This window comes from Pyxicephalus adspersus, chromosome 6 (assembly GCF_032062135.1).
Source record: "Pyxicephalus adspersus chromosome 6, UCB_Pads_2.0, whole genome shotgun sequence".
NCBI lineage: Eukaryota > Metazoa > Chordata > Amphibia > Anura > Pyxicephalidae > Pyxicephalus > Pyxicephalus adspersus.
In genome coordinates, this window is record NC_092863.1 from 103194777 (window position 1) to 103213022 (window position 18246).

Here is an 18246-nt window from a genome sequence, read left to right on the forward strand (position 1 = left end):
CTCCTCTTCTGCTGCCACTCTTTGTAGTTCTCTTCATTGGCTTCCATTTCACCTTAAATTCAAGCTCCTGTGCTTTGCCTTCAAATCCCTCCACAGTTCTTGTCCCACCTACATTTCTGACCTGATTAAAAAATACCCCCTAACCGCTCTCTTCGCTCCTCCTATGACCTACTAATGACTTCCTCACTCATAACCTCATCACATGCACGGCTTCAAGACTTTTCTAAAGCTGCTCCGACTCTGGAATGGTCTCCTCATTCAATTTGGCTTGCTCCTACTTTCTGCTCATTTAAAAGAGCCCCGAAAACCCAACGCTTCACCCTCACCTACCCGTCTTCTTTAGTCACTTAAACTCTCTACTTCCCCCCATTCCATATCCCCCCTCCTATTGTATGATACTTTCCCCACCTCCTAGATTGTAAGCTCCTCAGGTCAGGGTCCTCTCCGCTTTCTGTGTCACTGTCTGTATCTGTCTGTCATTTGCAACCCATAATTAATGTACCGCACAGTGTAATATGTTGGCGCTATATAAAAACTGTTAATTAATATTAATATTAATAACTCTTCTCAGAAAGTGAACTAAAAAAATAAATGCATTTTTTGGAAATATCCCCTTGTTCTTTATATGCGCCTACCCGTGCACCATCAACTAGTCACTATCTGAAGAAAGCAGACATTGCTGAAAAGGTAAAAAAAAAGGGGGAGGAAAAAAAAAGCACACAGATTGCTCCTATTATTCAAAACAGCCATAAAACACACACCCGGCATCGCTGCAAACACCTCCACGTTGTGAATAATTTAGAGCAGAATTTGGTGCAATTTGAATTTTTCTTCAGGGATGGGAAGTTAAATACCTTTAATTTGTTCTAATTATTTCAAATTTGCAAGTTAATTATGGCTGATCATTAAACAACAGAAAGGACTGCGGTCTCCTTGGAGCTTTACCTTCGACCCTTCGCATTACTTAAGCTACATTTTCGCATGCATGAATTAACTTTCTAAATAATCGCGCGCTTTGGCTAAATGGTCCTGGAAAATGAGAGCCGACGTGCGGGAAAGGCGTTAATGGACATTACAAAAGGCCGCTGGGAGCAATGGTAGGCGCAGTCATGGGGCTTCTAATGGGGTCTTATTTACAAATCTTTAGGCTGGGGCACGGTGCAACTGCATTAAAAGCGTTTCTTTATGAAGAAGCAGACACTTCTCACAGACGATAAAAGCAAACGTCCATTCGGAGACAGCTAAATCCACTTGGAAGTGAAAGTTGCCTGAAATTAAACTTGGACTGAAAGAGATGCGATAGCTCATCGGCAAATGATGCTATGCTGGGTACAGTGGGCGACGGTGGGGGTATAAAATCCTTTAGAAGGTTAAGGAAATGTGCGGCTGTCTAAAACTCGGAAGCTGCGAGTCCAGGTGGCTGGCAGGTCATCCGGGGACTCAAAGCAATCCCTACCTTTTAAAAAATACATTTAATCACCTAGAGATCTTTGCCCACCTTAACATATTGGCAGCTTTGTGTCACCGCAGAAGCAGTTTTGTATTTTTTGATAATGCAGTAAACAATCTGGATCGATGGCTTTGTTTTAACAGTTTGTAGTGCAGGTTATTAGGCTCCAGCAATCATGGCCGGGGCCTGAATATAGAGGTGTTGAGCTTCCTCCACAGATGGATGCTGTATGTTTTTTGTGTGGTAAGGAGGCTTTCAAAGCCCAACATAATATGCTTCTTGGTTGCGTTCTTTAATTTTATATTTTTTTTTAAAGTTTTGATTAAAAAAAAAAAAAATTAGCCAAGTGGCAAATGACATTTAATATTGAGAAAAGTAAAGTTATGCATTTGGGGGCTATATGCATACTTCGTACTGTCTAGGGGGAATACATTTGGGGGAGTCAGAAATGGAAAAGGATCTGGGGGTTCTGGTAGATCATAGACTTAATAATAGCATGCAATGCCAAGCTGCAATATCTAAAGCTAGCAAAGTACTTTCTTAGAGGAATAGACTGCAGAGATGGAGACATAATCCTGCCCCTGTACAAAGCATTGGTCACACCACATCTGGAATATGCAGTCCAGGTTTGGGCCCCAGTTCACAAAAAGGATATTGTGGAATTGGAGAGAGTGCAGAGAAGGGCAACTAAACTAATAAAAGGAATGGAGGAGCTCAGCTATGAGGAGAGATTAGCTGAACTGAATCTATTCTCCCTTGAGAAGAGACGTATAGGGGGGATATGATCACCCTGTATAAATATATAAACAGTCCATATAGAGAACTTTTCCCCATTATTCACTTTGAGATCATTACAAAGCACAAGGGGGCGCTCTTTGTGTCTGGAGGAAAAAAAGTTTAAGCTCCAGATAAGGAAGGGATTCTTCACTGTAAGGTCTGTGAAAATGTGGATTCGGCTCCCTCAGGAAGTAGTTTCAGCAAGTTCTATAGATTGCTTAAAGAAAAAGCTAGATGATTTCTAGAAGCACAGAATATAACTGGGGATTAAAGGTTTAAAGTAAAGATAACCGAGACTGCTGATCCAGGGAACATTAGATTGCCTCATGGAATCAGGAAGGAATTGAGCAAATTGTACCAGGGGTTTTTTTTTTGCCTTCCTCTGGACAAACTATGTCCATAGGGTTTTATATCTGGTATATGGTTATTTCCCTAGGGGTTGAACTTGATAGATTTTTTTTTCAACCTGACTTACTGTGTAACTATATGTAACTATGTAAATGTACAACTTGCCTTTCTACAGCACTTCATTACCTTGCTATTGGTTGTCCCCCTTATCTCTCTTGCTTTAAATATGAGCTATTATGAACATACCTCCTTGGCTCATCCCACAGCTATACAGGGGGTGTCATATCAAGCAGATAGTCAATAGCCAGATGTGTTATGTCAAACCCTATAGTTTTTTTATATCGTCCTTTTACTTTTTTGCAAGACTTTATGACAACCTGCAACATAGCCAAAAACCTACATCAAACCTTTGTCTTTCCCCTCATCGTTGGGTTCTCTACAACAATCAGAAAGTGCTGATCCAATCAAGATAATGCTTCTTAAATGGCTGCTGTTGGCTTTAATTTTAAAGTATACGTAAAGGCAAAACTTTCAGAGTAGGAAGTGTTGTGCATTCTGTCACAGTCTGCACCACTGAGGGGAAAATTTGCCGATTTCTCCTGGAGACCATTGTCAAAAACAAAAAAGGGAAAATTCTACATTTTACAGGTCTTACCAGAGCAAGAAAGGATAAGTCATCCAGAGAAGGGGGTAGTTTATCTAGGATAGGAATTCTTCATTACTTTGGTCAGAATTATGTTTTTTTGTTGCATTCCCAGGACAGGAAGTGAAGGAAAATCTTCTAAGCAGACAGCAGGAAATTACTTTTAGGCTCCATCGAACCATCTGCACACGCTTCCCAAGTTTAAATGGAGCTATTAAGGTTTCGCTTTATGAATCTATATCAACAATAAAATCTCATGTTTAAAGGAAAAAGAAAATACTACGCTGCTACCAAGGGGCCCCCACGTGACCTACAGCCTAAACAGCCATGGGGTTTTCATATCATTGCCGAATAAACAGGATTTATGGTTTTCAATCAGGGTGATCCTGTAGGATATGCATGCTGTGACATAAGAGGAACAAGCAAGGTGCAAGCAAAGGCTGTGTGAGGAAATATAGCTGTCCCAAGGAACACACATTTGTTTGATTTATAATAAGCTGATCTCTTTTTAATATCCTTTTGATATGCAATAAAAGTTAACAGCAACACTAGATCATCATAAAGCATTGTAAGGAAAATTGGGATAACTTGCTCCAGCAGCTGCAGTATGCAAGCTGACCTGGCTGCATTGATGTGTACATTGCCCTAACCACCAAGCAGGGACAGCAGTAAATGCTGGCTGGGGTCATATCACAGCCTGAAATTCTAAAGACCCCCTCCTGCTGCCCTGTGTGCTCTAAGGACCTGTAAAACAATGCACACACGCCAGTTCTTTCTCATCAGATTATCCTCTCAGCGTTAGTAGCAGACAAGAATCTGGCATGTTTACAGGGCTCATCCGACGTTGTTCATGGATCCGTCCTGGCGGATCTTCAGCAATCTGACACACACGGAGCTGTGCAATGAGAGCAGGCGATGCCAACAGTAGCAGAGTACAGAGGGAATAACTAGCCTATCCCTGCACACTGCTCCAATAAATATGCAACCTGAACGGCATTACTGATTAAAGATGTTGGCAGGGGTGGGGGTCACTGCAGCAGCAGTCAAACCCTCCAACATGCTACTAACATAGCAGTGATCTTCCCCGGACCCATTTTAGCCGGGCGCACCACCTGGCAATTTTGCAGCAGCCACCAGGCTGTTTTTGGATGGTTACTGAAAAGTTGGGTCACAATACAGGGGCCGTCAAATGCCCCAGCTTAAAGAAAAAATATGGTCTGGTATGGTATGGTCAACCTCTGGATGGTTCCCTTTAACTAGAAAAATCGTTCCGTGGCTGCTGAACACAAAGCAGCATGCAGCTGCGGCACTGGATAGCGGCGGGCTGACACGGCCGTGCGTCAAAACAATTTTTAGCCGGCTGACATGTTTTACGAGGCCTCTTGCAGAATATATCACAATAACAAATGGGACTAAAAGAGAAAAAGCCAAGCCTGAGCAGACGTGTGTACATTGATGACAGCACAATCCATCCTTCAGCGCTGAATTACCTGAAATCTGTCATGCCGCACGTCTCTTTTGTCACGCAGTTTACTTTAATGCCCTGCAAGATGAAGCGCTGGGCAAATGTTGCCAGAAATATGTTGCGCTTGAAAGACATTTTACATCTATGCACAGAGAAGTGTGATAATAACAGGAGAGACTTTAGAAGAACTGCTTTGGAGACTCATCACAAGGGGGTAAAGTGTATTTGTGTACATTCATGTCGAAATGATGAGTGGATCCAGGTATGGGCAGCTGAAGTGAAAAGTATATCTTCACTTTTCTACAACAATGAAGACATCTTCGTGTCAAGCCTTTCTATTGTTTAATTAGGGTATCCATCACATCTGTGGAATGGGCACACTTTCTTTGGTTCAGGTCTTTACCTTGCATGCATTGGATCTCCTAACGTTCTATGCAGGTACCAAGTACAAAGCAGAACCAATAGACTTCCATTGTAAGCGAGGATGCCAAGGGACCACAACTTGGAATCCAGCTGGAAGAGAGGAGGTGTCAGCCCCCTATTGGAGCGAAAGAACAAATTTGATGATTACCCCTCCTCAACAAGCATTTAATCCATGCAGGGTGTGGATAGCCCCACTTTAAGAAATATTTATATACTAATAAATCCTGAAGTTTAGTTTTAACGTTCCACTTTTAAGTTTCCATTATCAGGTAGGTTGTTATTGTAGAAAGGGACGGGCAATGTTGCTTCTGCAATAATGTGTCTTACCTGCCTGATTGCTCCAGGTTTCTGGTTTGCATGCGCAGCATCAGCTTTGCTTGCCAGTGTAACCTTGCACCAGGTGGTGTGACCGGCTAATAGGAGCTGGGAAGAACACTGCTATGTTAGTAGCATGTTGGGGTTTGACTGCTGCTGCAGTGTCCCCCACCCCTGCATACTTCTTTAATCAGTGGTGCTCCTCAGGTTGCATATTGATTGGAGCAGAGTGCAAGGAAAGTGCAGCTTCCCCAGCGGGGATGAACAAACAGCATGGCCAGTCAAGATGGCCGGAGATCGACTGTAGGAGGAAGAGGAGAAGCAAGACAGCAGAGCTCTGCGATAGAAAAGGAATATGCAAGTTGGCCGAGTTTAGTTCCGCTTTAGAGGTGCTCTGTGTCAAGGACACCTCTTAAATGGGCACCAACTGATAAAGCAGAACAAAAAGATATTTTTTATTCACATTTAAACCCCCAACTGCCCAGCATTACACCCATGGAAAAACCTGAAGACAAGACTGATTCCTGTCATTGATATGCATGGTAAGGCCATCTAGTTGTCACTGCTCTGCATGTAAGCACTGCCAGCCTCAAAGAGAAGACAACCGGACTCGCATAACCTACAACTGATAGGGACCCCATTAGTTTGTAAAGTAAGATCACAGGAGAAGAAGTGATTAAGAATATGGGCACCACGGTAGCTCAGTGGTTAGCACTCTGGCCTTTGCAGCGCTAGGTCCCAGGTTTGAATCTCAGCCAGGTCTCTGTCTGCATGGAGTTTGCAGGTACTCCCCATGTTTGTGTGGGCTTTCTCCCAGTACTCCAGTTTACTTCCATATTACAAATATATGCAGTTAGGTTGATTGGCTTCCCCCAAAATTGACCTTAGACTGTGTTATAAATTAGATTAGACATAACTATGGTAGGCATTTGATTGTGAGCTCCTTTGAAGGACAGCTAGTGACATGACTATGGACTTTGTACAGCGCTGCCTTTTCAGCCTGCAGGCTGACAAATCTACTATTCCAAATTTCCAATATAAATGGATCGAATTGCAATAATCTGTTCAAGAAAAGTCCAGTCTAGTAATATGTTCTGCATTTTATTTCAGATTTTCTTCTCTGTTACAATAGAGAATTTTAAACCTGAGTTATTGACACTTTGAAACAAAAGTAGAAAACATAAACCTGACTTTGAACAGTTAAAGAACCATCCTGCATTTAAGCCACATTAAAACTCCCTGGAAGTGCAAATAGCTTTTTAAGTCTGTGATTTATTGAATGACATTTCCGTCCTTAATGTCTGCTATTTATACAGTACTCCCCCCACCCAGTACAATTGAGCACCCCGCTGGCTCTCCCTTATTACATCGCATGGCTGTAATGTCTTCCTTTTATACAAGTCTTCTAGCTTGATGTGTGACAGCAATACATCACAGGGGATACTTTGCATCTCTTACACCTGCCTGGATTCTTAACATTGGCTCAAAATAGACTGGGTTAGAGCTGGGAACAAAGATTAGCGCAATGCCTGTTCTGCACAGCACATCAAGTCCAATAGCGGAAGTAGATGTTGAAGTTATACAAAGAACAAGTGAACCTGTCCCTAAAGATTCAACCCCAAAACAACATTACTGGCTTACAGCAGGCACAGTGAAGTGCCTGTAGATCTGTTAGAATTCAACTGGGAGCTGCTGAAAAAAGCAAATCACCTACCTACCCATCTACCTTCCCTTCCATTTTACGAGGGGGTGCTGAGAAGTTCCTGGCTTTGCCCCCTTCCAGATGAAATAGAAAAATAAGTGTGGGGGCATATGACAGCCTAATATCTTAGTATGTAACTGTGCAAATATCAGGTCTTTGCGATTCTTAAAACTGTTTTTTCTTTTAGTAAGAAGCTGTGATGGCAGAGGCACAAGCAAGTTTCACGTCGTTGGAGTTACAGGCTGTCATGAAGTTTTTGTTTCTCCAAGGAAAGTCAGCAAAGAACATTCACACTGAGATGTCACAAACACTGGGGGAGAAGTGTCCTTCCTACAGCACTGTCAGAACCTGGATATCTTGTTTCAAGACTGGGCATTTCACCATTGAAGATGAGCCCCGCAGTGCGCGCCCCCGAACCTCAACTGACCCGCCAACCTGCGATGTCCATGAGCTGATTACTGAGGACCGGCGAATAACTACAAAAGAGATAGCCCAGATACTTGACATCTCACGGGAGCGTGTTGGGTTTGTTGTCACCACTATCCTTGTTCCTGTTTAAACAGTGATCAGAAGAAGGAACGAGTTGAAGCATCCAAAGCAGTTTTGGCCCATTTTGAAGCTGCACAGGACTTTTTGGCTAGGTTAGTGACTGAGGATGAAACCTGGCTCCACATCTATGATCCTGAAACCAAGAAACAGTTACAGGCATGGCGCCATAGCGGGTCCCCGAGGTCGAAGAAGTTCCGAGCCCAGAAATCAGCCAAGAAAGTAATGGCGCCTGTTTTCCTGGGACAAAGACGGTATTCTGTTAGTGGACTACCTACCTCAGGGCTCTAGTATCACCGGACAGTATTATGCCAACGTCCTGAACCAGCTGAAGGAGGCAATTAAGACGAAATGCCCTGGAAAGTTGACCAAAGGAATCCTTTTTTGCAGGACAATGCACCTGCGCACACGTCCAACGTTGTGGCTGTCAAATTGAACACCATGGGTTTCCAATTGGTCCACCATCCCCCCTACTCACCTGACCTGGCCCCTTCAGACTAATATCTGTTCCCGAATTTGAAGAAACACCTTGAGGGACAACGTTTTGAGGACATTTCTGATGTCAAAGATGAAAAGCTGCGACTACGCTTACCAAGTGCATGAGTCTCTGGGGGGAATATGTTGAATAAATATGTTATTTCATAACTCTGGCTTTCTTCTTTCTGGCCAAAGCCAGGAACTTCTCGGCACCCCCTCATATATCCATGTTAGAGTTTCTTTCTGGTAATGCCATTGGGAGAAGGAAAAGTTTTGGCTTGACAAATTTAAAAATGTTAAATGTTTGTAGATGAGCAAGGTTTGGGTCTATTGCTAAAAAACATTCTGTAGCGTTTCCACCAGAGCAGAAAGGACACCTCACTCATCCGCCCAGATGCCGATCCTAAATTGGCTCTTTGTCCGTGTTGATAAAAGATGTACTAAGGGTGGTTTGGCACAAAGCTTTACACCATATCACGTGGTAAACACTGAACCTTTAAAATAGGATACTCCTACCCTGCACTAATGAGCTTCTGATCTTAAAGAAGAACCTGCAAAACTCTGTACCCTTTGCAGGGAGCTGCCACCTTCTTTTCCTGGAGACGATCTTTGGCCGGGCTGACCTGCGCGGGAGTTTGTTCATTCCTGGCATGCACAGGGGAAGCTAGGACTGTTGGATATCCTGGCAACCACATGCACAGCTCAGATTTTCTGACAAATACTCCAAGCAGTCAAGCAGGTAGGAAAAATTATTGGAATTATTATAATGACCGGCCTGATCGCGGAGCCCTAAAAGTGGAACTTTAGTTCTCCTCTGAAAATAAAAAGCAACATTCAGAATATTAAAGTAGATGCCAATCCCACCAACATCACTAACTGTATAGATACAAGTTAAAGAATATGTACAGTCACCTGATGACTGCACACTTGTACAAGTAACCTCAGTGAAATACATAGAAACCGAGATTTTTATATATTATTATATGTAAAAAAATTTGTATCTCTTTATGTTACCAATAATCTGAACAGAATCCTATAAAAATGGTTACTGTCAAGTTTAAAAACTTTAAAGTCGAACTTAAAGCCTTAAAGTCGGCACATAAAATCTTGATAAGAAAACATAAATAGGTGGAACCAACCTTCCTAGGAGGAAGGTTGGTTCCGACAGAGGTGAAGAGCCAACAGAAGAGCGAACAGACGAGTGAACAGAAGTCAGACCTAGAATATATTGGTGTTTTCCCCGGCCCCTTTTAGCTGGGTGCACCGCACGGTGCTTTTCAGTAACCACTGGGCTGTTTTTGGACGGTTCCTGAAGATGTGGGTCACAATACAGAGCCCACCACCTGCCTACAATTGCTTCCCACCCGGCTCAACACAATTTCTGGGTTCAGCACTGTATAATAAATTGTATTTTACCCCATTTTTTATAAACCCTATGTAGTGACATTAGGACATGCAGGGCAGCCCTGAAGTCCTGTACCCACAGAGCCCCTATAACTACAGATTGCACACAACTATGAGGCATTTTGATTGCACCCTTTGCTCTGTACGATTGCACAAAGCGTCCCTCGATCACAGGCACTGTAATAGAAAGCCGGATGTATTCTTTAATAAGCTGCCCCCAGCTAATGTTTGCTTTGAATAATGGCAAAGCTTTTCCTAGTAATTTCTGCCTTTCTGTAATGGTCATCTAATCTTCCTCTGGATTCCTCCCCCGCATTAACGGAGGCTGATTTCAGCATTGGAAATGTTAAATCCGACTGGAAAAAAAAAAAAACGTTTTAATTTGAATTTTAAATGAATGATATTAAGAAAAGGAAAACATACAAACATTTTGTGTTCTATAATTAAATTATAACTCTGGCTACAATTATTTTCTTTGTTTGCATGAAGGAAGAAGTGTTAGACTAATTCATCAGGTTTGGATTTTTGCTGCACTGGTATTTAGCTAATTTCCTTTCCTGATGGCCAGAGATTCAGGAAGTGATGAGATATATCACCAGAGGATACGGAGCAATCACTTTGATTTTTATACTAAAAATGGGAAAAGGTTAGAATGTCAGTCAGGTTTTAAAGTTTGCAGAACAGACGAGGTAAATGGATATTAGAATTCATGTAGAACATAATAGTGTAGGTAATGGAATGAATGGACGGAGCAGGTGGGTAATGTGCAGGCGTTGTGGTGAAAGCAGGTGGATAACATGAAGGTTACGTAGTGGGAGGTGGTGGGTGGCATGGATGCCTAGTTGTAAGAGCAGGTGGGTGGAGGGCATGTGATGTATGGAGAACAGGTGGATGAAGTACAAGCGAGGTTGTGAGAACAGGTGGTTGGCATTTATTATTATTATTAAACAGGATTTATATAGCGCCAACATATTACAAAGGGCTGTACATTAAATAGGGGTTGCAAATGACAGACAGATACAGACAGTGGCACGGGAGGAGGAGAGGACCCTGCCCCAAAGAGCTTACAATCTAAATGGTGGGGGAAGTATCACACAATAGGAGGACATGCAGGCAAAGTGATGACAGGAGGAGTAGCAATTGCAGGTGAGTGATGGTGACGTTGGTGAGTAGGTGGGAGGTGTGCATGAGCAGTGGTGAGAACTGGGATAAAGAAGGATAGAAGTTTAGGTTAGGAGCACTAGGGAAGGATTGGTGGTGGTGGGGGTGATGTGCAGACTTGGATATGCAGATATGGGGACAAAGTGGTCAGGATAAAGACTACATATATCCATCATTTTGTGAAAGCCCAGGACAAGGGATACCAATGCCGGCTATAGTGCCCGTGCTCCAACCCCCCTCATGTCAGAGCTTACACATATTATCGTCCTCTTTATCAGCATTCAGAACTCTGGACTATTCGGACCTAAACTCTGAATCCAGAGAGGACGCATTGCAATTCAACCACTAAAATCCTTATTTACAGTTAGGTCCATAAATATTTGGACAGAGACAACTTTTTTCTAATTTTGATTCTGTACATTACCAAAATTCATTTCAAATGAAACTACTAAGATGCAGTTGAACTGCAGACTTTTAGCTTTAATTCAGTGGATTGAACAAACAAAAAAGATTGCATAAAAATGTGGGGAACTAAAGCCCTTTTTTTTTTTTCTTTTACACAATCACTTTATTTCAGGGGGTGAAAAGTAACTGGACAAATTAAAAAGCTGGAAAAAAAATGGTAATTTCTAATACTTGGTTGAAAACCCTTTGCTGGCAATGACCGCCTGTAGTCCATGGACATCACCAGATGCTGGGTTTTCTCCTTTTAAATGCTCTGCCAGGCCGTTACTGCAGCGGCTTTCATTGCTGTTTGTGGGCCTTTCTGTCTGAAGTTTAATCTTCAACAAGTGAAATGAATGCTCAATTGGGTTCAGATCAGGTGACTGACTTGGCCATTGAAGAATATTCCACTTCTTTGCTTTAATAAACTCCTGGGTTGCTTTGGCTGTATGTTTTGGGTCATTGTCCATCTGTATTATGAAACGCCTCCCAATCAATGTGACTGCATTTAGCTGGATTTGAGCACACAGTATGTCTCTGAACACCTCAGAATTCATTCGGGTGCTTCTGTCCTGTGTCACATGATGGATAAACACTAGTGTCCCAGTGCCATGGCAGGCATGCACGCACAAGCCATCACACTGCCTCCGCCATGTTTTACAGATAATGTGCTATGCTTTGGATCATGAGCTGTTCCACGCCTTCTCCATACTTTTTTCTTGCCATCATTCTGGTAAAGATTGATCTTGGTTTCATCTGTCCAAAGAATGTTTTTCCAGAACTGTGCTGGCTTTTTTAGATGTTTTTGAGCATTCCAAGTCCAATCTAGCCTTTCTAATCTTGAGGCTTATGAGTGCCTTGCACCTTGCAGTGCACCCTCTGTATTTACTTTCATGCAGTCTTCTCTTTATGGTAGACTTGGATATCGATAGGCCTACTTCCTGGAGAGTGTTGGTCACTTGGTTGGCTGTTGTGAAGGGGTTTCTCTTCACCATGGAAATCATTCTGCCATCATCCACCACTGTTGTCTTCCATGGACGTCCAGTTCTTTTGGCGTTGCTGAGTTCACCAGGGCTTTGTTTCTTTCTCATGATGTACCAAACTGTAGATTTTTCCACTCCTAATATTGTAGCAATTTCTCGGATGGGTTTTTCTGTTTCTGGAGCTGAGGGATGGCTTGTTTCACCTGCATGGAGAGCTACTACAACCGCATGTTGTCTGTTCACAGCAAAACCTTCCACATTCAAGCACCTCCATCAAATCCAGGCCTTTTATCTGCTTAATTGATAAAGACATAACAAAAGGAATTGCCCACACCAGCCCATGAAATAGCCTTTGAGTCAATTGTCCAATCACTTTTGAGCCCCTGAAATGAAGTGATTGTGTACAAAAAGGCTTTAGTTCCTCACATTTTTATGCAATCTTTTTGTTCAACACACTGAATTAAAGCTGGAAGTCTGCAGTTCCAACTACATCTGAGCTGATTCATTTAACATTAATTGTGGTAATGTACTGAACCAAAACTAGAAAATAGTTGTCTCCGTCCAAATATTTATGGACCTAACTGTGTGTTAGAACAGCTCCCCTCCTTACCAGCAGCTCCTTTGCCGTTTTGCTCACACTGATTCATCTCCCAACCGCATCTCTGCAGTTCAGCTCTTCTTGCACCTTCTTAGCAATAATGCAGCAGCTTAACTGACCTGTGCTTGGTAGTTGCTGAACTGCTTAGCAGCTCTTCCTACACCCTCCTCCCAGCATTTACTAAACAATTCATTCCTCCCTATTCCCATCGCAAGTTGTAATTCAGCAGCTCAGCTTCCTTTTCTCCAAACTCAAGATTTCCTTACCCCCCTAATCCATCTTCCAGCAGTGACTCCACAATCCGGCAATGACTTCGGCATCTTCCAGCATTCTACTTTTTAACAAAAACATAGCAGGAGCTCTGGGAGAGAATTAGGGGTGTGCACAGCTGCTCAAGAGATTACTCCTGCTGTGATTCCTATTGCAGAGGCTGCAGATACAGAGGTCAGCGGAGGGTTTCTTTAATGCTCATTTGCTGCTTGTTAAGAATTTGTAAAATACCTGAACGTCCATGGCGGAGTCACAGGTTCATTTTATGACTAAAAATGGGGGAGTCTCACTCAACTACAGGTGCAACTACAAGTGCAAACTACAACACAGCTATGACCCGGGGTCAGGAATCCCACATAGTAAATGCATAATGATGTTATCAGCATGAACAAGGACAAAATATCAGATCAGGAAGTGGCGCTGCAGAGCACATAAAGGGTTACAGCGGGGAGCTGGCAGCATGAAGCTCAGTACAGCTTTCTGCTGGATAATAGGAGTGTATGGTAAACACTGGGCCCTAACCTGACAGCATGTGAAATGTGGAATTATCTGCAGCTAATTCACAGGCAGCTAGTGCGTTTCTGCTTGACTGCTGCCATGTCATGACTCTCCAGCAGCAGCTGCCTCCGTCCCGCCGAGAATGTTCAGCTATTCCAGCTGGGGAGGAGAATCTTATTTTAGAAGGCCCCGGGAGACTCGATTCAGGGCTCACCAACACAACCGAAATGGTAATTTTTAATAGTGGCTTGAAAGACTTGGGACGAGCAGATGTAATTCGGATTTTCATTCTGCAGTAAGGGCCCTTGAATGTCTCAGAAGCCCGAGACATGGACCGGCAGAGCATATACAGCAAGATGTCCCTAAAGTAAACATGACACGTATTAAGAACAGGGGAACTAAAGAAATAAAGAAGAACAGCGGCTCCTAAAGGTGTAGAAAAGTATATTTTTTTACATTCATTTTCAATATGCTTAGAGAATCTCCTAAACACTGTCCCCCCACATAATCCTCACCTTCTTGCAGCTACATCCTGTCTCCCACTGGAGCCAAGTGCAATCTACGGCATAGCAATCCAATGCCAAGGCCACTACTTGAGAAAGGGTGCTGTGCAGATCTTTCAGGACTGGACTGGTGCAATACATACATTATAATTATTATTACACAGCCTTTATATAGGGCCGACATATTACGCAGCGCTGTACATAGTCATGTCACTAACTTTTCCTCAAAGGAGTTCACAATCTAATGTCTCTATCTCGGTCATATGTTAATACAATCTAAGGACATTTTTGAGGGAAGCCAATCAACCTCATTGCATGTTTTTGAAATGCAAGAAGAAACCGGAGTACCCAGAGGAAACCCAAACAGACACGGGGAGAGCCTGCAAACTCCATGCAGATAATGTCCTGGCCGAGATTCAAGCCTGGGACCAAGCGCTGCAAAGGCCAGAGTGCTAACCTCTGAACCCATACAGGAAAACTTGTGGATACAGCTTTGCACTGGCGGGTAGTAATAATCCTACATCATACATATCGGAGATTTGTGCACTTCCAGTCTTGTAGTGAACATTTGGTACCCATATGCAAGGTCACACCTGTTCCACCCCATTGTTTTACATGTCTTAAGATGGGGGACGCAATATCCCTTCCAAACTTTTTTGGGATTCTTCCCACTGACCACCATGCTAACATACTGTGATCTGTGGATATAGTAATTATTAATGTGTTAGATATTTAGGGTTAATGCAGTTCGGAACTCATGATTTAAAAGCTTTAACGTGTTAATATAATCTCCAATGTTTTCAATTATCATAAAGGTTGGTCAGACGCTTCATGTTAGAAGGCGACAATCCATTCCCAATGTACATGCGTCCATGCTGACACACATTAAGCAAGCATTCACCGTTCTGTCAGGATGCTGGACTGGAGCAATGATGTTCAGCCTAAAACAAGCGGATATAGGCAGAAAATGGCTGCAGGCGATCAGCAGGATTTAAATGGAAAAAGGAAAGAAAGTACAGGTGAAACAGCATGTTACGCTAAAACATAGCTAATGCCTAATATATGTGCACAGAGCATTTTAAATGTAACTTCACTGACATTTGATCAAGCTAAAAATGCAAAAACACACTTATGGTACCCCATCTCGCCCTGTGCTAGTCCAGTTCTATCTTCTTTCCAGCCCAGGGAACAAAAGATTCACATTCACCAATCTCATTTCAACTGTGAAAGAATTTACATGTAAGCATGTTAATTCATCCCTCCATGTCAATGCTGCACCCCGTAATTCTATGGAGGTCAGCAGAGGAACCAATGAGAGCAGCGGGGGACCAGGAAGGACATCCCCAGATGTGTTGGTTTTCCTGCACACTGCTGCGGATTCTGCTAATGCAGACACTGGGGAAATATATAATACATTGATTATTTTCCACAGCCAGCACTCCTTCATACTCCTTACCTGCACAGAGAACCGTTCATTTTTGGGACAGCTCCTAGTGAAGGTGTAGTTGTAATAGCAACCTCTCTAGTCTCTATGACCGAAGGAATTCTAAAAACAAAAAGCACAAAAAATGTTAAAGAGTAAAACACAATGCAGGTGCAGCAAAACATAAATCAACCCGTAGGAAACCCAGAGCTCTGCTAGAATGCTGCACAGGTCTGTTGGTCTCTGGGAAGAAGCAGTGATGTCTCTACAAAGGTCTGCAGAGTCATTGTAGCTCATTGTAGTGGCTTGAGAGGGGGCAGACATATGTAGGGACACCACACAAGGGGCAAGTGTCCCGCCATTACAGCATAATGGCATGGCACAGGCCTTCCCATTGAAGCTTTGGTTGTTTTTAAAGAAAATTAATTGTAGGAGGCAATCTTATTATTATTACACAGTATTTATATACTAGGCAGAGCTGTACAAAGTCCATAGTCATGTCACTAGCTGTCCCTCAAAGGGGTTCACAATCTAATGTCCCTACCATAGTCATATGTCTTTAATACAGTCTAAGGTCAATTTTGGGGGGAAGCCAAATCAGCTAACTGCATGTTTTTGGAACATGGGAGGAAACTGGTGTACCCGGAGGAAACACCCACAAACACGGGAAGAATCTGCAAACTCCATGCGGATAGTGTCCTGCCCGAGATTCGAACCTGGGACCTAGTGCTGCAAAGGCCAGAGTGCCTGAGCCACCATGCTACCCCTACTATATACATTCTTGCAATTTACATATACTACAATAACACATTCAGCGAATCGTGCAATGCAGTGCAGGTATAATTTTTGGATGGCTGGAGAACGTTAAGTATCCCATTCAAATGTTTCGTCTGCTTTAACACAGCACATAAGAATGTGTGTGCACTATATGTGTGTGTATATGGGCCCCAAGGCATCAAACACCTTTTGGTTTGGTGTGCTTTGATTTTACTTCGGTATTGCAGCTATGCCAAAACACACTGGTGTTATATATTTATCAAAGGTATATTAAAAGTCTTCAAGCTCTGAATAGAATCCATGTTTAAAACCAACTGCTATAAACTGCAGGATAAGAGAAGGTATCATGCGGTCACCTTTGCTAGTAAGACCTCTATGCACCCTTCTGATCTTGCGCCATGGTAATGAACACTTAATAAATTTATAATTTCAGCAGCACAGATTATGGTCCCTGGAATCTGTATTTGTAATCTGAAGAAAAAAAAATGACGCCCCCTGTAGGAAGAGCAGGTCTCTGTTCTCCAAACAGCGCCTCCTGCAGGGGGCCCAACAGCAGCCTGTTCATAGACTAGCAGATTACAAAGCCAACGCAAAGACAGTGGTGCACAATAATTGAAATAGCAGTGACCTTTAGTAAAAGGTATCCCATCATGCTGGCATTTATCAAAGGTTGCAGAGATAAAGACGGATGCATAATTCATTGTCACTGTGTAGTTATACTTAAAACTGAAACTTCAAGCAAACAGTTCAGTGTTCAACCCAGAATATTTTTTTTAAGCAGCCGCTGTATTGTGACCCAACTCTTCAGTAACCACCCAAAAACAGCCGGATGGTTACTGAAAAGAGCCGGGTGGTGCACCCAGCTAAAAGGGGCTGGAGAGAACACCAAGTTAAATCCATGGATGAGTCTTGTTTAGACTTTGGCTTTATAGAGACCCTGCCAGTTTGTCCACTCATGGATGACTGGATCTTTTAAGGAAATCCTCCACCTTGCAGGGAATACTCACATTCCTTACTTCCCCACCACTATCAGAATCTGCCCTTAAAGGGACAGCTGCAGATTGAAGCTATGGATTGCAGCCTCTATTGCATTCTTGATTTTAATAGGTTGCATTTATTATAAATGTTGCCTTAACCCCATGTAATCTCCAATATTATTCTTACGTACACCAGCTTTGGACTCCCAGGCTTTTACCAGTCTACCAGTTCATAAGAAAAGCTCAGCACACCGAGAATATGTTGGTACATGAGCTGTAGCACTTAGGAAAATGACTCGGCAGTCAGAGCGCGGTGCAATCACAATATTGCTCTCTATCACAGCACATGAAGCCGCCTCCTGAACGTAGGCACATTATCCGGTAACTTCTCACCCTGCCCTTTGGTGATAACTCCACATAAATGTGAGCTGCTGTCACCGGGCAGATTCTGCACCGATCCATCACGCTCCAGTCTACAGAGCTTTGTGCCGCCGTAGCCGTTACAGTCTGTGCTTCATTAGCTGGGCTTCGAGATTCATAAACGGCTATGAGATGAAACATTCGAATCGCCTAATATGGACCATTTCTATAGAATGCAGGAAAGATAGCAAGGAGTTTGCGTTTTATATTCTTTTTTAAGGAAGGGAATTTCATCAGAAATATTCAGAAGGCAGTGTTCTCCCCGGCCCCTTTTAGCTGGGCGCACCACCCGGCACTTTTCAGTAACTACTTAGCTGTTTTTGGGTCATTACTGAAGCATTGGGTCACAATACAGGGGCAAACACCTGGCTACACTTTTTTCTCACCGAGCTGAAAAAAAATTTTTGGTTAAAACACTGAGAAGGGTATGGGCTAATGGTTTACAAAAAAACAAAAAGAAAATATAAAATACTGCAACCTAAATTCCTTGGAAATGGTGGTTGCAAAAACAGAAAATACCTGTTGATCCTGCTGAAACTGCAGTGTTGAGGTAAATTATAAGTCATTGATTTGCATTGTCAGTTAAAATGACAAAGAATTAATAATAAAGATTGTTTTTAATGCTGAAGCCAGTAACCAGAC

The 18246-nt window shown here is 42.7% G+C and overlaps 1 protein-coding gene across 1 annotated transcript in view; it reads right to left on the reverse strand.

Moving 5' to 3' along the window:
* The window catches only part of KIAA1328 (KIAA1328 ortholog), an 87759-nt gene that overhangs the window by 25197 nt on the left and 44316 nt on the right, over positions 1–18246 (reverse strand). Inside the window, 1 exon segment of the mRNA XM_072413518.1 lies at positions 15464–15553. Coding sequence (XP_072269619.1) covers positions 15464–15553 — 90 coding nt within the window.